This window comes from Scyliorhinus canicula, chromosome 3, assembly GCF_902713615.1.
Source record: "Scyliorhinus canicula chromosome 3, sScyCan1.1, whole genome shotgun sequence".
NCBI classification, from domain to species: domain Eukaryota; kingdom Metazoa; phylum Chordata; class Chondrichthyes; order Carcharhiniformes; family Scyliorhinidae; genus Scyliorhinus; species Scyliorhinus canicula.
In genome coordinates this window covers 131,794,647-131,811,553 of record NC_052148.1, presented here as the reverse complement: position 1 = coordinate 131,811,553, position 16,907 = coordinate 131,794,647, and the positions used below count along the sequence as shown (strand labels likewise).

General features: G+C 42.8%; 1 protein-coding gene across 2 annotated transcripts in view; it reads left to right on the top strand.

Annotated features, from left to right (window-relative positions):
- Positions 1-16,907, top strand: part of LOC119962960 (LIM and calponin homology domains-containing protein 1-like) — a 502,229-nt gene that overhangs the window by 435,902 nt on the left and 49,420 nt on the right. For both annotated transcript variants that reach the window (XM_038791315.1, XM_038791316.1), the window contains 3 exons: positions 5,094-5,186; positions 8,062-8,241; positions 16,507-16,739. In XM_038791315.1, the coding sequence (XP_038647243.1) occupies positions 5,094-5,186; positions 8,062-8,241; positions 16,507-16,739 (506 nt within the window). The remainder of the gene's footprint in view (positions 1-5,093; positions 5,187-8,061; positions 8,242-16,506; positions 16,740-16,907) is intronic.

The window sequence follows — 16,907 nt, the reverse complement described above, 5'->3', positions numbered from 1 at the left end:
ATGAAAAAGGATTATAAGATTGCTACAGTAGGGAGCAAATTACTGTAATTCAATCAAGTATATTTCTGAAATTTGATTTTGGTGCAAGTTGAGGTGAGATTGATCCTACCTGCAGTTATGAAATTATTCAATCCGGCCTATCTTCTCTGGTGGTTGTTGAAGATCAGCATTCCTCGGAAGGTTTCTTGACCTTTGGACTAGGTCACCTCCATTTGACTGTCAGTTTTTGCATATGTTCAAACTCTTAACTCCCCTAAGATGACGTAACACTTGTACTGACTGGATCTCCCAGGGAATAGAAAACAAACTTTGTTCACATCTTCTGACCAACATTCCCACTAGGTTGCTTGGTGCACCACTGCACAGCAGCTTTTAGGAGACCAGTCAGACATTCTGTGCTATCTAATATTGAATTGGAAAGAGTCACACTGAAAACTCTGGCTGCATGTAACAACTAATTTTTTTCAATGGGAATGTCACTTATGACTTCTGTAAGAAGTGGCTGATAGCATTCACAAGCACATCCGTTGATTCAACGGACCTGTCTTCTTGACCAAGAAAGACATGAGTGTGAGGAATTAACTCAGTTCAGTGAGGATTTGCAAAATAAATTGCACCAACATATATATTTTTAAATCTTCCTTTGTTCAAAACTGAATGTAGTTGATTGGATCCATTTTATTCATACTCTCGCCGTTCTTTTATAGAATTTATTTTACAGGATGTGGGCTTCGCTGGCTAGGCCAGCATTTGTTGCCCATCCCTAATTGCCCTTGAGAACGTGGTGGTGAACTGTCTTCTTGAACTGCTGCAGTCCGTGTCATGTAGGTACACCTACTGTGCTATTAGGGAGGGAGTTCCAGGATCTTGTCCCAGCGACAGTGAAGGATCGATGATACATTACCAAGTCAGGGTGGGGAGTGACTGTGCAGTGGTCACTCCTACTAATACTGCCATGGACAGATGCATCTGTGGCAGGCAGATAGGTGAGGATGAGGTCTAATATATTTTTCCCTCTTGTTGGTTCCATCACCACCTGTTGCAAACCCAATCTAGCAGCTATGTCCTTTAGGAGTCGGCCAGCTCAGTCTGTGAGTAGTGGTGCTACCAAGCCACTCTTGGTAATGAACAGTGACATCCCCCACCTAGAGTACATTCTGTGCCCTTGCCACCCTCAATGCTTCCTCCAAGTAGTGTTCAACATGGAGGAGTACTTATTGATCAGCTGATGGTGGCTGGTACGTGGTGATCATCAGGAGGTTTTCTTCCCCATGCTTGACCTGAAGCCATGAGATACCATGGGGTCCAGAGTTGATAATGATGACACCCAGACCAACTCCCTCCCAACTGTATACCACTGTGCTGCCACCTCTACTGGGTCTGTCCTGCCAGTGAGACAGAATATACCCAGGAATGGTGTTAGTGGTGTCTGGAACATTGTCTGTAAGGTATCATTCTGTGACTATGACTATGTCAGACTGTTGCTTGACTAGTCTAAGGGACAATATTCCCACCTTTGGCACAAGCACTAGATGTAAGGAGGATGTTACAGGGTAGCGGTTTGATACAGCGAAGTGGGTTATTTGGACCATTTCAGTGGGCATTCCCGTACCAGCCTCCCCGAACAGGCGCTAGAATGTGGTGACTAGGGGCTTTTCATTGAACTTCATTGAAGCATACTTGTGACAATAAGTGATGATTATTATTATTATTATTTAGCAGTCAACCACATTGCTGTGGATCTGGAGTCACATGTAGGCCAGACCAGCTGAGGACTACAGTTTTCCTTTTCCAAAGGACATTAGTGAACCAGCCGGGTTTTTTTTATGACAATCGACAATGGTTTTACAACTATATCCACCATGTGCTGTGGTGGAATTCGAACCCGGGTCCCCAGAGTATGACCGTGGGTCTCTGGATTACTAGTCCATTGACACTATCGTGTCTCTTGCAGTAATGTTCCTAATAATACAAAGCTGTAATGCCTAGAAGTACAAAGCTTCACATTAACAGTAATTTGCTGACTACTGCAGAAAGCAAATGATTAGGAAGGTGAATGACTAATTTTCTATAAAGAAAAGGCTGATAATGCTGATTCAGTGGGATCGATAGTTAAAAAGTGGTTGCCAAGCACTGTATGAGGTGATGGAAGTTGTGGCAGGTGAAATTGTGATTTTCTGCATGATCCCAGCTTTCATTCTTTTTCACGCAAAATATATCTGTGCTACGTGGCCGTCATCTTTGCTTAATATTTCTGGAAAGTGTTGCATAGTGTATGACACTCTTACAAGAGGTTAAACTATCTAACCAATGAACCCAGCTGAGGGAGCATGTTTTTCTTGATATTCACTTTCTTCAGTCCATGTAAATGTCTGCATGCCCCTCGTTAACTCAACAGTAGACACGATTGACAGTGTGTGGGAGCTGCTGTGAGCTTTTTTAAATCAGTCATACAGAACAACTGGCTTGCATCAATTTATGTGAATTAAATAATTGCTCCTGATTTTCAACAGGTAAGACACCATGGTTAAGAATAGCATGGACTGTTGTGCTGAAACCTTAGTTATCATTGCAATAGCATGACTGCTTGCCTGTGGATTAGTGAAAATGAAACCAAACTGAAAGAATGATTGAGCACTTGCTTTCCAAACATTTACTGAGGCTGCTTGAATTAAACCTTTTGCAATATTACACATATGCATTTATTGCACTTGCTTGAATTAAGGTGATCCTTCACATAGTTGACTTTTAACCACACTCTGATTTGTGCAGGCAAGTCTCTCAGTTGTATAAAATCACTATAAAGAAAAATTGCCAGTGGTTCGCAATGAAGTCTCAACAACACCTTCACAGAGTAAAACGGGATGGGCAACAAATGCTGGCCTTGGCTGTGATGCCCACATCCTGAGTGTGAATAAAAATAAAGGAATGTGGGCTGATGGTCCACCTGAACATATAAACCCCAAATACTTTAAAGTGGTCAGAATCTGGAGTTACCTCATCCTTTGAGGTGTTAGTTCTGCGGAGGACACACCATGACTCTCACAGATATGGGACATTAATTGTAAGCTGTTATCCCAAAGCCTATAATGGTTTCAAAGCGTATTCTAGGGTCAACTTAGCCCGGTAGTGTTCATGAGAACTGAAAGGAACACAAAGGGTTGAGAAGGGAAGCTTTTGGAATATATTTTAAAAATATATAAGTATCTAACAATCAAACTCAGACAAATAGAACAAGAAACTCAGAGCTACGATCCCGGGTGTGGCTGTTAATTGACATCTGATGTAGTGCTATAATTATCCTCACCAACCTGGAGCAGGGAGAAGTTAGTGAAGGTTTGCATTCCTTCTTACTATCTAGTAACAACTCCACATGTGAGGTCAAATTGAGCTATCTGCAATGCTCAATTGGTTAGGTCCATATTTGAGGCTCTTTGGTTCAGGTGCTGAGGGCAGTTGGAACCCATGAAGCACTTTTAGAAGTGCAGGGAGATTGGGACACATTGAGAAGAAGAATTAACATTGATATACCAATGCAAACTTTGAAAAGGATGCTAACACTCCAGGCTATGAGTGTACTGATAACAGTAAAGTGTTAACTTCATTAAATACTCTTGTGTGGAGCGTGCTGGCACAAGTGAGGCATTTTGGGCAATGTCATGAAATAAATGGATTTCTGAGGCACTCAACTATCTCCAGCTATTATATTGAAGCTTGCACTCTGCCATTGTATTGCGAAGCCAACAATCATAGAACCATAGAATTCCTACAGTGCAGAAGGAGGCCTTTCGGCCCATTGAGGCTGCACCGACCCTCTGAAAGAGCACCCTATGTAGTTCCCACCCCATGCCCGTAACCCCATCTAACCTGCACACTCTTGGACTAAGGGACAATTTAGCATGGCCAACCCACCTAACCTGCACATCTTTGGACTGTGGAAACCGGAGCACCCAGAGGAAACCCACACAGACATGGGGAGAAAATACAAATTCCACATAGTCACCCGAGCCAGAATTGAACCCGGGTCCCTGGCACTGTGAGGCAGCAGTGCTAACCACCATGCCACAGTTTTGCATGATGTTATTCCACAATGGAGAAGTCAAATAAATGTGATTCAGGTGGTCTAAATGAAAATTTTCATGCTGAATTCATCATAGTACTCATGTAAATTTGACACAATTATCCCAGTATAAAATTGACATGACACATGCTAAAACATGAGATTCCATCCAAGGTTCTCCATAAATTGAATTTCCTCTCTCAACTGTCAGGAAATATTAACCACCTCCTATGAGAGACTCTAATTAATCATAATTATGTCATTATTTAGTCAAATCTTTCTAGAGCATGGAATTATTTGATGAAGCAGGCTGATTGCTAACAGCCATGCATGTGCTGATCATGTAGGACATAAACTTTGGTACTCATTAATGCTGGTCTGTGATCATGATGTTCCAATAAGGCAGTGGGATATCAAATGTTTGTACTAAGATCGGAGAGTTAGGATGTGGGTTGATGACAACAGACGTATATATTTCCAGTTGATCCAAATTCCAAGTCTGATTTTAAATATGGGGATATTCAGGGCTAACTGAGAAGGTAAACATCACAGGAAAACTTTCTGTGGGGTCTTTCACTGCAATATTTTCTAACTACATAATTGTAAAGTTGTGTAAATGTTGTTCTTAAATACTTTCTGAGTACTCAACTTATTTTAGGGTGGACTGTACCTGTACTTGTAAGTATATCTTACATATTATGTATTTTAAATTTGGTGGTGGCAATAAGATTGACTGTGATTAGAATTCTCACTCTAGCTAATAATTTTTTAATATATTTAGTGGTCTAGCTTGACTGGGCTTGCTCTGAAATGTTGAATGCAATTATTGGGAAAACAACAAACTGGTAAAAATTCCATTAATTTCATTTCAAGCAACAAGGAGATCACTTAATAATTAATCTAATGACAGTTTTCACCAAAAGAGACGAAGGCATGAGTCTCTGAGAGGAAGGCTTAGTGGCTGATCTGTTCCTTCAGGTTTAACTCACTGACTGACAATGATAAGTGACACAAGTGTTTCACTCAATGACAGGAGAGGTACAGAAGAGAGCAAGAAAAACTCCGCCTTGAATGGGAGAAAGCGCAAAGAGAGGTTGAGGAAGATGAACGTCGATATCATGAGGAGGCAAGAAAGGAATCAACTGATTTGTGATCTAATGTTACACTGTCAATTTTAAAATCACTTTGCTTTTAATAAAAGATCAGTCTCTGTGAGTAATTCCATTGATGATGTGATTAATGACCTGTACTTCCTCCATGAGCTGTGTGGTGTGGCACAAAGGAACAGTGTCTAAGCTCTTGTTCCTACATGTGGACAGGGTAACACCAGTAGGGTAGTTATCCTCACTGACAATGCAATATGGAGATAAAGAGACCACCAGATTAGCTTCTCATTGTTTCCCCATCATCTCAGTAGGGATGTGAGCTCACAAAGATTCCATGACATAAGCAACCTCTTTGATGACCCTTTGATGATCATCTCTTGTGGGGATTAGATTGTGTTTGGCTGTGACGTGCCTCAGAGTCAAAAAATCGGCTGATGCTTAATCTCGAGGCTGGCATTTGAGAAATGGATACTCAGCAGAGGCACTGGAAAGCAGCCAGTGCTCGTGAACCAATCTGCAGCATGAGTCAGTAACCTCAGAAGAAAAGAAAGAAAAAGACTCCCATGGCTAATTTTTCAGGAGTCTGATGATTGATTTTGTTTTAATTTATCCTTGGAATCTGAGCATTGCTGGCAAAGCCAACCTTGAATGGTGATGAGCCATCTATAACGGATTGGTTTAGTAGGCCATTTCAGAGGACCGGTAAGAGTCAACCACATTGCTGTGATTCTGGAGTCACATGTAGGCCAGATCAGATAGGAACAGCAGATTTCCTCTCCTGAAAGACATTAATGAACCAGATGGATTTTTACAACAATTCAGTAATTTCATGATCATTATTAATGAAATTAGCACTTTCATTTATTCAAAACTTATGAATGAATAAAACTTAAATTCTCCCAGCTGTTGTGGTGGGATTTGAATTCCTATCTTGGGACTGTATCTGGGGCACAGGATTACTAGCCCAGTAACATTGCCATTATGCTACCATCCCCAGAATTAAAAATGATGGAGGTGTGTACACAGATAATGGTATAGGTTTTGAAGTCAGTGACAAAGGAATAGCGGAATTTCCCTTACTGACAGCAGCTTAATTCTGGTGCCAAGTCATGCAGCAGCAGTGGTGCTAGCATGGAAAGCAGTCAATCATGTTGAAGTATACCTACCAACAACAAACTAGGGAATTAAAAGCTTCTTGTCCTTCACTGTTGAACTAAAGTTTTAGATAGTGAAATAAATTATGATTAGATTTAGATAGAAACTAAAATATCAATACTTATTTAAAAAACTAAAATACAATACTTTTTTAAAATGTTATTTTATTATTTTAGCAATATATAGATGTTTTTATCATTTTGCAAATACAAAATTAGTTTTTCAGGGCCAGTGAGGATGTTTAGCAATAATTATGATACTGGAGCAGTACTCCATTGAAAACCCAGTTACATCGCAAATAAAAATCCAGTTACATCTCATTCAAAATGTTACCAGTGAGACTAACAACTTAAGACTGCAAGTTCTTGATTTCCTATCGGTTGCCGGTCTGTCAGCACCTCAACAACACATTCTCTGGAAAAGCATAGAATCACTAACCAGCAAATTCTGGATTCCATGATATCCTGCCCATTTGCAGACCTCTGAATTTGTAGTCTGTTTTGATGGAGGGGTGATGGAGAAAGCTGATATTTTGCCACCATTACCCCTACAATCCCTGTAAAATGCTTTGACTACAATATATAGGAATAAATTCTCCGCCTCCTGCTGCCGATAGCGACATTCCTGATCCGGCAGAGAATTTGCATCGGGTTAAAAACTGAATTGGTGCTTTGACTTCCTCTTTTTCACAGCAGGAAGCACTTAGCTGCCTTTGATGTGGCAAGGAGCTGTCAATCATAGCAAGGGTGTTTAGAAATATTGTGGTCAACATCAAATCAGGGTAATGGAGATGCATTCAGGTGCGCAGGGAAAGATGTCTCTGAGGTAATCAAACTGTCAATCACTGGCTAATGCGATGTTTTGCTGTGTGAAGGTGAACAGAAGATCTGCATTTAAAAGGCCGTCAAGGATTTCATGCCCTTTGAAGTTGTCTGGGCTTTTGAGTAAGCCTCAGACACTTGTAACAGCTGCTGCTTTGAACACTTCTATCTGAGGCAGCAGATGTTAGCAACGGCTGAGTGAAAAATGCAATAATTCTTCAACCTACTGCCTGGGCTGCACTTTAGCTTTCAGATAGGGGTCTCTATTTGGGGTCTCTGACGGTCTGATGGGGATCTCTAACTCAGGTGTCTCTGATGTGGGGGTTTCTGTTGGTGCTCTATAATTGGGGGTCTGTTGGGAGTCTGATGGGGGTGGCTTTGATGGGGGGTCCCTGTTAGGGTCCGATTGGGGGGGGGTCAGTGCGGGGGGGGGGGAACGTTGGGTCACCCTCATGCATGCATGATGTGGGAGGAGGGTGACCCATTATTCCTGTGGTGGGGGTGGTTGCCCCTACTTGTCAGTGGAAGTGGCAGGATTTGCATTGTGGGGAAGGGGAGACACTGCCAGACCTCGGTACAGGGTTGCCCATTCAAAATGGCGGCCCGATACCAGGATTCCACTCCCCACCATGCACAAATTTGCATGGCAAAGGAGAGGGAATTGCACACACTGGGCCCGGCTCACAGCGCCAGCAGAGACCTGGAGCGAATCTAATCTGGTGGAAGCACTTATCTCCTGAATGGAGAATTCTGTCCAGAATGTTATAATTTTCCTAAATGTGAAAGTGACACCTAGTGATGAGCATAAATCCTACAGAATACATTTCTCCAATTAATTATTTGCAAAGATTTTTTTGAATTACTTGTCTGAACTTATGAGCAACTGTGATTCATTTGTTTCCAACTTTCCTTTTCCCAGGAATGTAAAATCATTCAGGAAACGGTGGCTCCACTGACTCCACGATCACCAGCATTGTCCATCCATCTTCCCAATGAGTGGATCTCCCCAGCAAAAACTGAGGAAAATAGGAATTCGGAGCCCCTTGATGGACCCTCCTCAGATGGGGAGAACAAGCTGGTCAAATTGCAAACACAAACAGTAAGTTGGTTTTGTTAGAGTCTGTTCAAATATTTAAATTCTGTAAATATAATTCTAATTGTTATACAGTGTTACTGTTATCAGAAATACCTAACTCTCCATTTGGTTCCAGTCTTCTACAAAAAGCTGAGTACCCAATTCTTTTTTTATTCCAATTAAGGTGCAATTTTAGCATGGCCAATCCACCTAGAATGCATGGGCGGGATTCTCTGATCCCCCCGCCAGGTCGGAGAATTCCCGGGGGGGCGGCGCGAATCCCGGCGCCGGTTTGCGGGCGGGTGCGGGGTTCACATCACGCCGGTCAGGGGCCGTTGGCAGCTGCCCCCCCACGACAATTCTGAGATCGGGGTCCACCGATCGGCGGTTTTGTGCATGCACGAGATCACGCCGGCCCTTCGGCGCATACACTAACTCGCGCAGCCCCTTCGGCGCCAGCTGGCGCAGTGGCGTCCCTTCCGGCGTCCACCTAGCCCCCAGAAGTGCGGAGGATTCCACACTTTCGGGGGCTGGTGGCACCGAAGTGGATCGCGCCGGTTTTCCCGCACAGGAGAATTCCGCCTCATATCTTTAGGTGTGGGGATGAGACCCACGCACACATCGGGAGAATGTTCAAACACCACACGGATAGTGACCCAGGGCCGGGATCGAACCCTGGTCCTCAGCACCACCGTGCCACCACTGCAAGAGGCTGAACTTTAGGGGGACTCTTTTGCTCACCCCGACCCAATAGGTAGGTAGACCGCAAACTGACCAACTTTAAATAAGGCTGCTCCGCAACCTTAATATACTGGGGGTGTCGTTAATGAGAACATTGTGGGACTCCCTCCCCTCAGGGAAAGGAAGTCTTGCCCTGAAGAGCTGACGGCCAGACTGATTGGAGGCTCGGTGGGAGGGGAGCTGGTGGCACAAAATGAGGTCCCATGTTAGGGGGTGGGATTGGATGTTCCTGGCTCCCCCCAAACCATGGTGGCCAAACAATCTGGGTTTGCTCGGACCAGCCTGTCTTCCTATTTTTTTAGGCCTTTCTGGATTTATGATGGCTCTGCTTGTCTATCGTTTGCACAATATAGGGTGTGGCAGCTTAATGGCTTGTGTTCAGGGCCATCCTCTGCGTGTCTGGGGGTTAGATCTGGCAAGTGACAACATCAGGCCCTTCCACCACTTTATGTTTGACAATACACGCTTACCAGAGTTGGTGAAAAAGTGGACGAGCCACTTTCCTCCGCCTGCCCATGTTATGACAGCAGTGGACGCATTGTCATTATCTAAAAGGCAAATTGTTAAACATATTTCTATTAAAAAAACTAGAAACAGCAAATCACCCCTTATGTATATATAGCAACCAGAGGAAGTGTCCGAGAACCGTAAAATCACTACAGTGCAGAAGGTAGCCATTCGGCCCATCGTGTCTCCACCGACTCTCTGAAAGAGCACTCCACCTAAGCCCATTCACCCACCTTATCTTTGTAACCCAGTAACCCCAGCTAATATTTTGGACACAACGGGGCAATTGCAGCATGCCCAATCCACCTAACCTGCAGATATTTGGACTGTGGGAGGAAAACGGAGCGCCCGGAGGAAACCCACCCAGACGTGGGAAGAATGTGCAAACTCTGCACAGCCTCGCAAGGCCGGAATCGAAATTGGAAAGTGCTGTCAAGCAGCCATGGCAAATTCCTACAGTGCATCTAGTAGATGGTGCACATTGCCACTGTTCAGCGGTGGTGGAGGGAGTGAATGTTTGCCAATCAAGCGAGTTGATTTGTCCTGGATGTTGTCAAACTTCTTGAATGTTGTTGGAGCTGCACTCATCTGGGGAAGTGGCGAGTATTCCATTTCACTCCTGTCTTGTGCCTTGTAGATGGTGGACAGGCTTGGGAAGTCATGAGGTGAGTTACTCGCTGCAGAATTCTTAGCCTCTGAACATGTAGCTACAGTATTTATATGGCTAGTCCAGTTCAGTTTCTGGACAATGGTAAACCCCAGGATGTTTATAGTGGGGGAATTCAGTGATGGTAATGCCATTGAATGTCAAGAGGTGATGGTCTGATTCCCTCTCTCATTGCCTGACACTTGCATGGCTCAAATGTTACTTGTCACTTGTCAGCCCAAGCCTGGATATTATCCAGGTCTTACTACATATGAACATGGACTGCTTCAGCATCTGAGAAGTCGCAAATGATGTTGAACATTGTGCTATCATCAGCAAACATTCCCACTTCTGACCTTATGATGGAAGGAAGGTCATTGTTAAAGCAGCTGAAGATGGTTGGGTCTAGGACACTACCCTGAGGAACTCCTGCAGTGATATCTTGACCTCCCAACACCACAACCATCTTCTTACATGCCAGATATGTCTCCAGTCATTGGAGGACTTTCTCCCTGATGCTGCTTTGATGTCAAGTATAGTCACTCTCACCTTACCTCTGGAGTTCAGCTCTTTTGTCCATGTTTGAACCAAGGCTGTCAGGAGTTGAGTAAACATAGCAGAACCCAACAAAACAAAAGCACTTGTGACATTCGGGGATGCTGCATGATTCTGTTATTATAGTGGATTACATACTGCAGCTGTACATGTCAGTTCTTAATCAATTATAATTAAAACTAAAATATAAGTATATGAATGATGTGTCTTTACCACATTGATCAATTTAGTCATTTATAACAAATTCCTTTCTGCTGTACAAATGGAGGCATTAACCTATTTGTGTTAGTTTGAAAAGATTGTCCAATATGTTGCACATTTATACAATTATATGTGTATAATATATAGACTGGACCAGCCATATGAATACCGTTGCTACAAGGGCAGGTCAGAGTCTGGGAATTCTGCAGAGAGTAACTCACCTCCTGACTCCCCAAAGCCTGTCCACAGTCTACAAGGCACAAGTCAGCTGTGTGATAAAATATTCTCCTTAGACATTCACTCCCTCCACCACGACGCACAGCATCATCTACAAAATATAGGCACTCACTAAGGCTCCCTTGACAGCACCTTTCAAACCCACAATCTCTATCCCGTAGAAGGACAAGGGCAGCAGATGGATGGGAACACCACCACCTGCATGTTGCCCTCTATGTCCTCACATTCCGACTTGGATCTATATCACCGTCGCTGGGTCAAATCCTGGAACTCCCTCCCTAACAGCACTATGGGTCAATCTACACCATATGGACTATCTACACCATATCCAGCGGTTCAAGAAGGCAGCTCACCATCACCTTTTCAAAAGAAATTACAGATGAGCAATAAATTCTGGCCTAGCCAATGATCCCCACATCGTGTGAATGAATACATTTTTTAAAATCAGATTACATTGCATTATCTTCATAGTTAAGAGATGGGGTGTGTTCTTGAATCTGAATCCTGAAAAACACAAACCTGCCATTTTTGGAATTACTAAAACAGTTTGACCATTCCTGGCATTTCCATTTTTAAGATGCATTTTTCAAAACGTTTACTCTTTATTTTACATTACAGTATTAAGGCAACCATTTTAGTTTTCTAAATGTTTCAATCGCTATGTTTGACCATTATATTTAAAGCACAAAAGAACCGAAGAACGTAAGAACTAGGAGCAGGAGTAGGCCATCTGGCCCTTCGAGCCTGCTCCTCCTTCAATGAGATCATGGCTGATCTTTTGTGGATTCAGCTCCACTTTCCCGCCCGAACACCATAATCCTTTATTCCTTTATTCTTCAAAAAACTATCTATCTTCAGCTTGAAAACATTTAATGAAGGAGCCTCAACTGCTTCACTGGGCAGGGAATTCCATAGATTCACAACCCTTTGGGTGAAGATGTTCCTCCTAAACTCAGTCCTAAATCTACTTCCCCTTATTTTGAGGCTATGCCCCCTAGTTCTGCTTTCACCCGCCAGTGGAAACAACCTGCCTGCATCTATCCTATCTATTCCTTTCATAATTTTATATGTTTCTATAAGGTCCCCGCGCATCCTTCTAAATTCCAACGAGTACAGTCCATGTCTACTTAACCTCTCCTCGTTATCCAACCCCTCAATTCTGGGATTAACCTAGTGAATCTCCTCTGCACATCCTCTAGCACCAGTTCACCCTTTCTCAGTTAAGGAAACTGAACCAAAACTGAACACAATACTCCAGGCGTGGCCTCACTAACACCTTATACAATTGCAGCATAACCTCCCTAGTCTTAAACTCCATCCCTCTCGCAATGAAGGAGAAAACTCCATTCACCTTCTTAATCACCTGTTGCACCTGTAAACCAACATGGTGTGACTCATGGACTAAGACACCCAGGTCCCTCTGCACAGCAGCATGTTTTAATATTTTATCATTTAAATAATAATCCCTGTTGCTGTTACTCCTACCAAAATGGATAACCTCACATTTGTCAACATTGTATTCCACCTGCCAGACCCTAGCCCATTCACTTAAACTATCCAAATCCCTCTGCAGACCTTCAGTATCCTCTGCACTTTTTGCTTTACCACTCATCTTAGAGTTGTCTGCAAACTTGGGCACATTGCCCTTGGTCCCCAACTCCAAATCATCTACGTAAATTGTGAACAATTGTGGGCCCAACACTGATCCCGAAGGGACACCACTAGCTACTGATTGCAAACCAGAAAAACACCCATTAATCCCCACTCTTTGCTTTTTATTAATTAACCAATCCTCTATCCATGCTACTACTTTACCCTTAACGTCATGCACCATTATCTCATGCAGAAACCTTTTGTGTGGCACCTTGTCAAAAGCTTTCTGGAAATCCAGTTATACCTCATCCATTGGCTCCCGTTATCTACCGCACTGGTAATACCCTAAAAAAATTCCACTAAATTAGTTAGGCACGACTTGCCCTTTATGAACCCATGCTGTGTCTGTCCAATGGGACAATTTCCATCCAGGTGCCTCGCTATTTCTTCCTTGATGATAGATTCCAGCATCTTCCCTACTACCAAAGTTAAGCTAACTGGCCTATAATTTCCTGCTCTCTGCCTACCTCTTTTTTTAAACAGTGGTGTCATATTTGCTAATTTCTAATCCACCGGGACCACCCCAGAGTCTAGTGAATCTTGGTAAATTATCACGAGTGTATTTGCAATTTCCCTTGCCATCTCTTTTAGTACCCTGGGATGCACTCCATCAGGGCTAGGAGACTTGTCTACCTTTAGCTCCATTAGCTTACCCATCACTACCTTCTTAGTGATAACAATCATCTCAAGTCCTCACCTGTCATAGCCTCATTTCTATCAGTCACTGGCATGTTATTTGTGTCTTCCACTGTGAAGATTGACCCAAAAAACTTTTTAAGTTCCTCAGCCATTTCCTCATCTCCCATAATTATAACTCCCTTCTCATCCTCGAAAGGACCAATATTTACCTTAGCCACTCTTTTTGTTTTTATATATTTGTGGAAACTTTTACTATCTGTTTTCATATTCTGAGCAAGTTTACTCTCATAATTTATCTTACTCTTCTTTACAGCTTTTTTAGTAGCTTTCTGTTGCCCCCCTGAAGATTTCCCAATCCTCTTGTCTCCCACTAATCTTTGACACTTTGTATGCTTTTTCCTTCAATTTGATACTCTCCCTTATTTCCTTAGATATCCATGGTCGATTTTCCTTCTTTCTTCCATCCTTCCTTTTTGTTGGTATTATCTTTTGCTGAGCACTGTGAAAAATCACTTGGAAGGTTCTCGACTGTTCCTCAACTGATGTTCCTCATCATTTGGGCAGCACGGTAGGACAAGTGGATAGTACTGTGGCTTCACAGTGCCAGGGTCCCAGGTTCGATTCCCTGCTGGGTCACTGTTTGTGCGGAGTCTGCACGTTCTTCTCATGTCTGCGTGAGTTTCCTCCGGGTGCTCCGGTTTCCTCCCACAGTCCAAAGACGTGCAGGTTAGGTGGATTGTGACCATAAAGGTTGGGAGGGGTTATTGGGTTACAGGGATAGGGTGGAAGTGAGGGCTTAAGTAGGTCAGTGCAAACTCGATGGGATGAATGGCCTCCTTCTGCACTGTATGCTCTATGTTCTAAGTTCAACTGTTTCACCATGAAGTCTTTGCTCCCAGTCTACATTAGCCAGCTCTTCTCTCATCCCATTGTAATCTCCTTTGTTTAAGTACAAAACACTAGTGTTTGATTTTACCTTCTCACCCTCCATCTGTATTTTAAATTCCACCATATTGTGATATCTCCTTCCGCGAGAATCCCTAACTATGAGATCATTAATCAATCCTGTCTCATTACACAGGACCAAATCTAGGATCGCTTGTTCTTCGTAGGCTCCATCACATAATGTCCTTGGAAACTATCGCAGATACATTCTATATTAATGGCAGTGGTGAAAGTTAATCTTGTCTCAGTGGAGGGGAATTCTCTCAGGATTTCTCTGGCTACACTATCCTAACTTTAGGAAAAGTCCCATTTACATTTGTGGGTGGGTTTCCCAGCAAACATACAGCAACGTAGCAGGGGGGGTCTGTGAAAAGTCACTCCCAGTGTCTCCATTCTATTTGCATTTTAATGTAGCTGCAGTATTTCTGATTTAACTTTCTAGAAGTTACACTCCGTGCCAGATTTTTCATATGCAGCATAAGTTTCAAAACTGAACAAGGATGTCAAACAGCAAGAGAGAAAAACATGGCCACAAGTCTTTTTCCTGTAGCCATGCTTCTGTACGTATGTAGATAGTTCATATTTTCTTGTGGGTTGCACTCCAGTGGAGTGTGAGATGGGCTTTGAGTACTTTAAAGTCTTACTCAGTAACATTTTGACATGGCCTCAAGACAGTTTTAATTAAGGTTAACCCTGAAAAGCTGACTTATTTGTTCTCTCCATAGGTGCTGACAGGTTTGCTCTCTGTTTATTACCTTTGCTCTTTTCTGATTCAGATTTCCAGTAACTTTGTTTTTTTTTTGGAAATTTTAATCTTATATTGCTGGCAAATTAACAATACGAAGGAAATGCTGACAATTGGCATGCAACACAGATAATTAGCTTGGTCTGTTATTCTGCTAAGACTTTACCTGTCAAGAGATAAATTTTGTAATAAAAACAGAAAATGCTGGAAATAGTCAGTAGGTTTGGCAGTATTTGTGGAGACAGTTGATATTTCAGGTTGATGGCCTTTAATCAGAGGTGGGAGTAGCTCAAAATGTAGCAGGTTTAAAGCAAGCATGGTGCCATCACATTGGAGCTTTCACATTCAACACATCATTCTTTGGTATTTACACCACCTCCAATGTGATGCTGCCACTGAACACATCTTCACGTCCCATTCTCATTCAGCAACGGACTGTTCGTTCCATGATATCTTGACCTTCTGCACTGTCACCGACCAACACAACCTCCCCTTCCCACCACATCTTCTCATACCTGTGTAGGAGATGCTGTACCTGCCCTTTGGCCTTTTTCCTTCTCAATGTACTAAGCCCCAAACATGCCTTGCAGATGAAGTTATTTGTGTTTCATTCCATTTGGTAGAATGCATTCACTGTTCGTGGTCTGTTTTACTTTGGAGATACCAAACATAAACAGGGTTACCACTTTGCACAGCACCTCTATTCAGTTCATCCATTCTTTGATATACCAGTCATCTTGAGCCTTTCAGATCCTGAGCTTCCAGACGCCTGTTGTGTTAATTCTCTCCTCCACTCTCACTCTGCTATTTCTGTCCGCGACCTCCCACACTGTTCCAATGAAACTCAACAGAAGCTCAAGTAAGAGAATTTCATTTCTCGATCAGTCTCTTTACAGCCTTCCAGACTTAATACTTTGTTCAACAATTTCAGGTGATAACCTCTGCTCCCTTTTGTTTTGGTTTGTTTGTTTTTCGATGGCAGCTGTTGATACTGATTTTCCACGTACACCTCCTCTAGACACATCTTTTATTTCTTTAGCTGCCTCTTTACCAGCCCCCTCCCCACCCCCACTCTCCCCACCACCACTGCAGCTTTTCCTTGATGCATCATATAATTTGTCATTTAATCTCACCTATCTTCCGCCCTGACACAGATCAGGTCATTTGTCCTTTTCCTCCATCGCCCATTCCCTCCCTCTCTATTGCTTTAAATCCATTACATCTCTAACCTTTTCCAATACTGATCAAAGGTCATGGACTTAAAACCTGAAATCTATTTCTTTCTCCACAGATGATTGCCAGAACTGGCTTTTCTATCTTTATTTCAGACTTTCAGCACGCATGGTATTTTATGTTTGTATTAGACAAATGATGTATACTCTTTTGATCTATAAACTCAAATCATGCCATCAACTGCTAGAATCTGGTGGAAACAGAAAGTTGGCAGGCAGAAGGCAAGGGACGAATGCAAGAAGAAGAGGAGCAGCAGTGGCAGAAGGGAGGACAGCAGAAGTTGACATGGGAGCAAAAAGAGACACTAGGCTTCAAAAAAGATGAGGATGGACAGCAGGAAAACAGGGATGAAACTGAGAAGAACAAATTGGAGAAATGGCACTGGCAGGAGACCAAACAATTGGGATCTGAAGAGCAAAGGTACGTGTGAGTAAAACAATAAGTTTCACAAACCCTCTTACCTCTCATTTTGTACAGTAATTGTAGTCCCACTCTTCACATTATTGCTACATTAGTTATAAAACAGGAACATTAAAATGCTGGATTATTGTTTATAACAAATCATTACTTATTTGCCACTACGAGGTC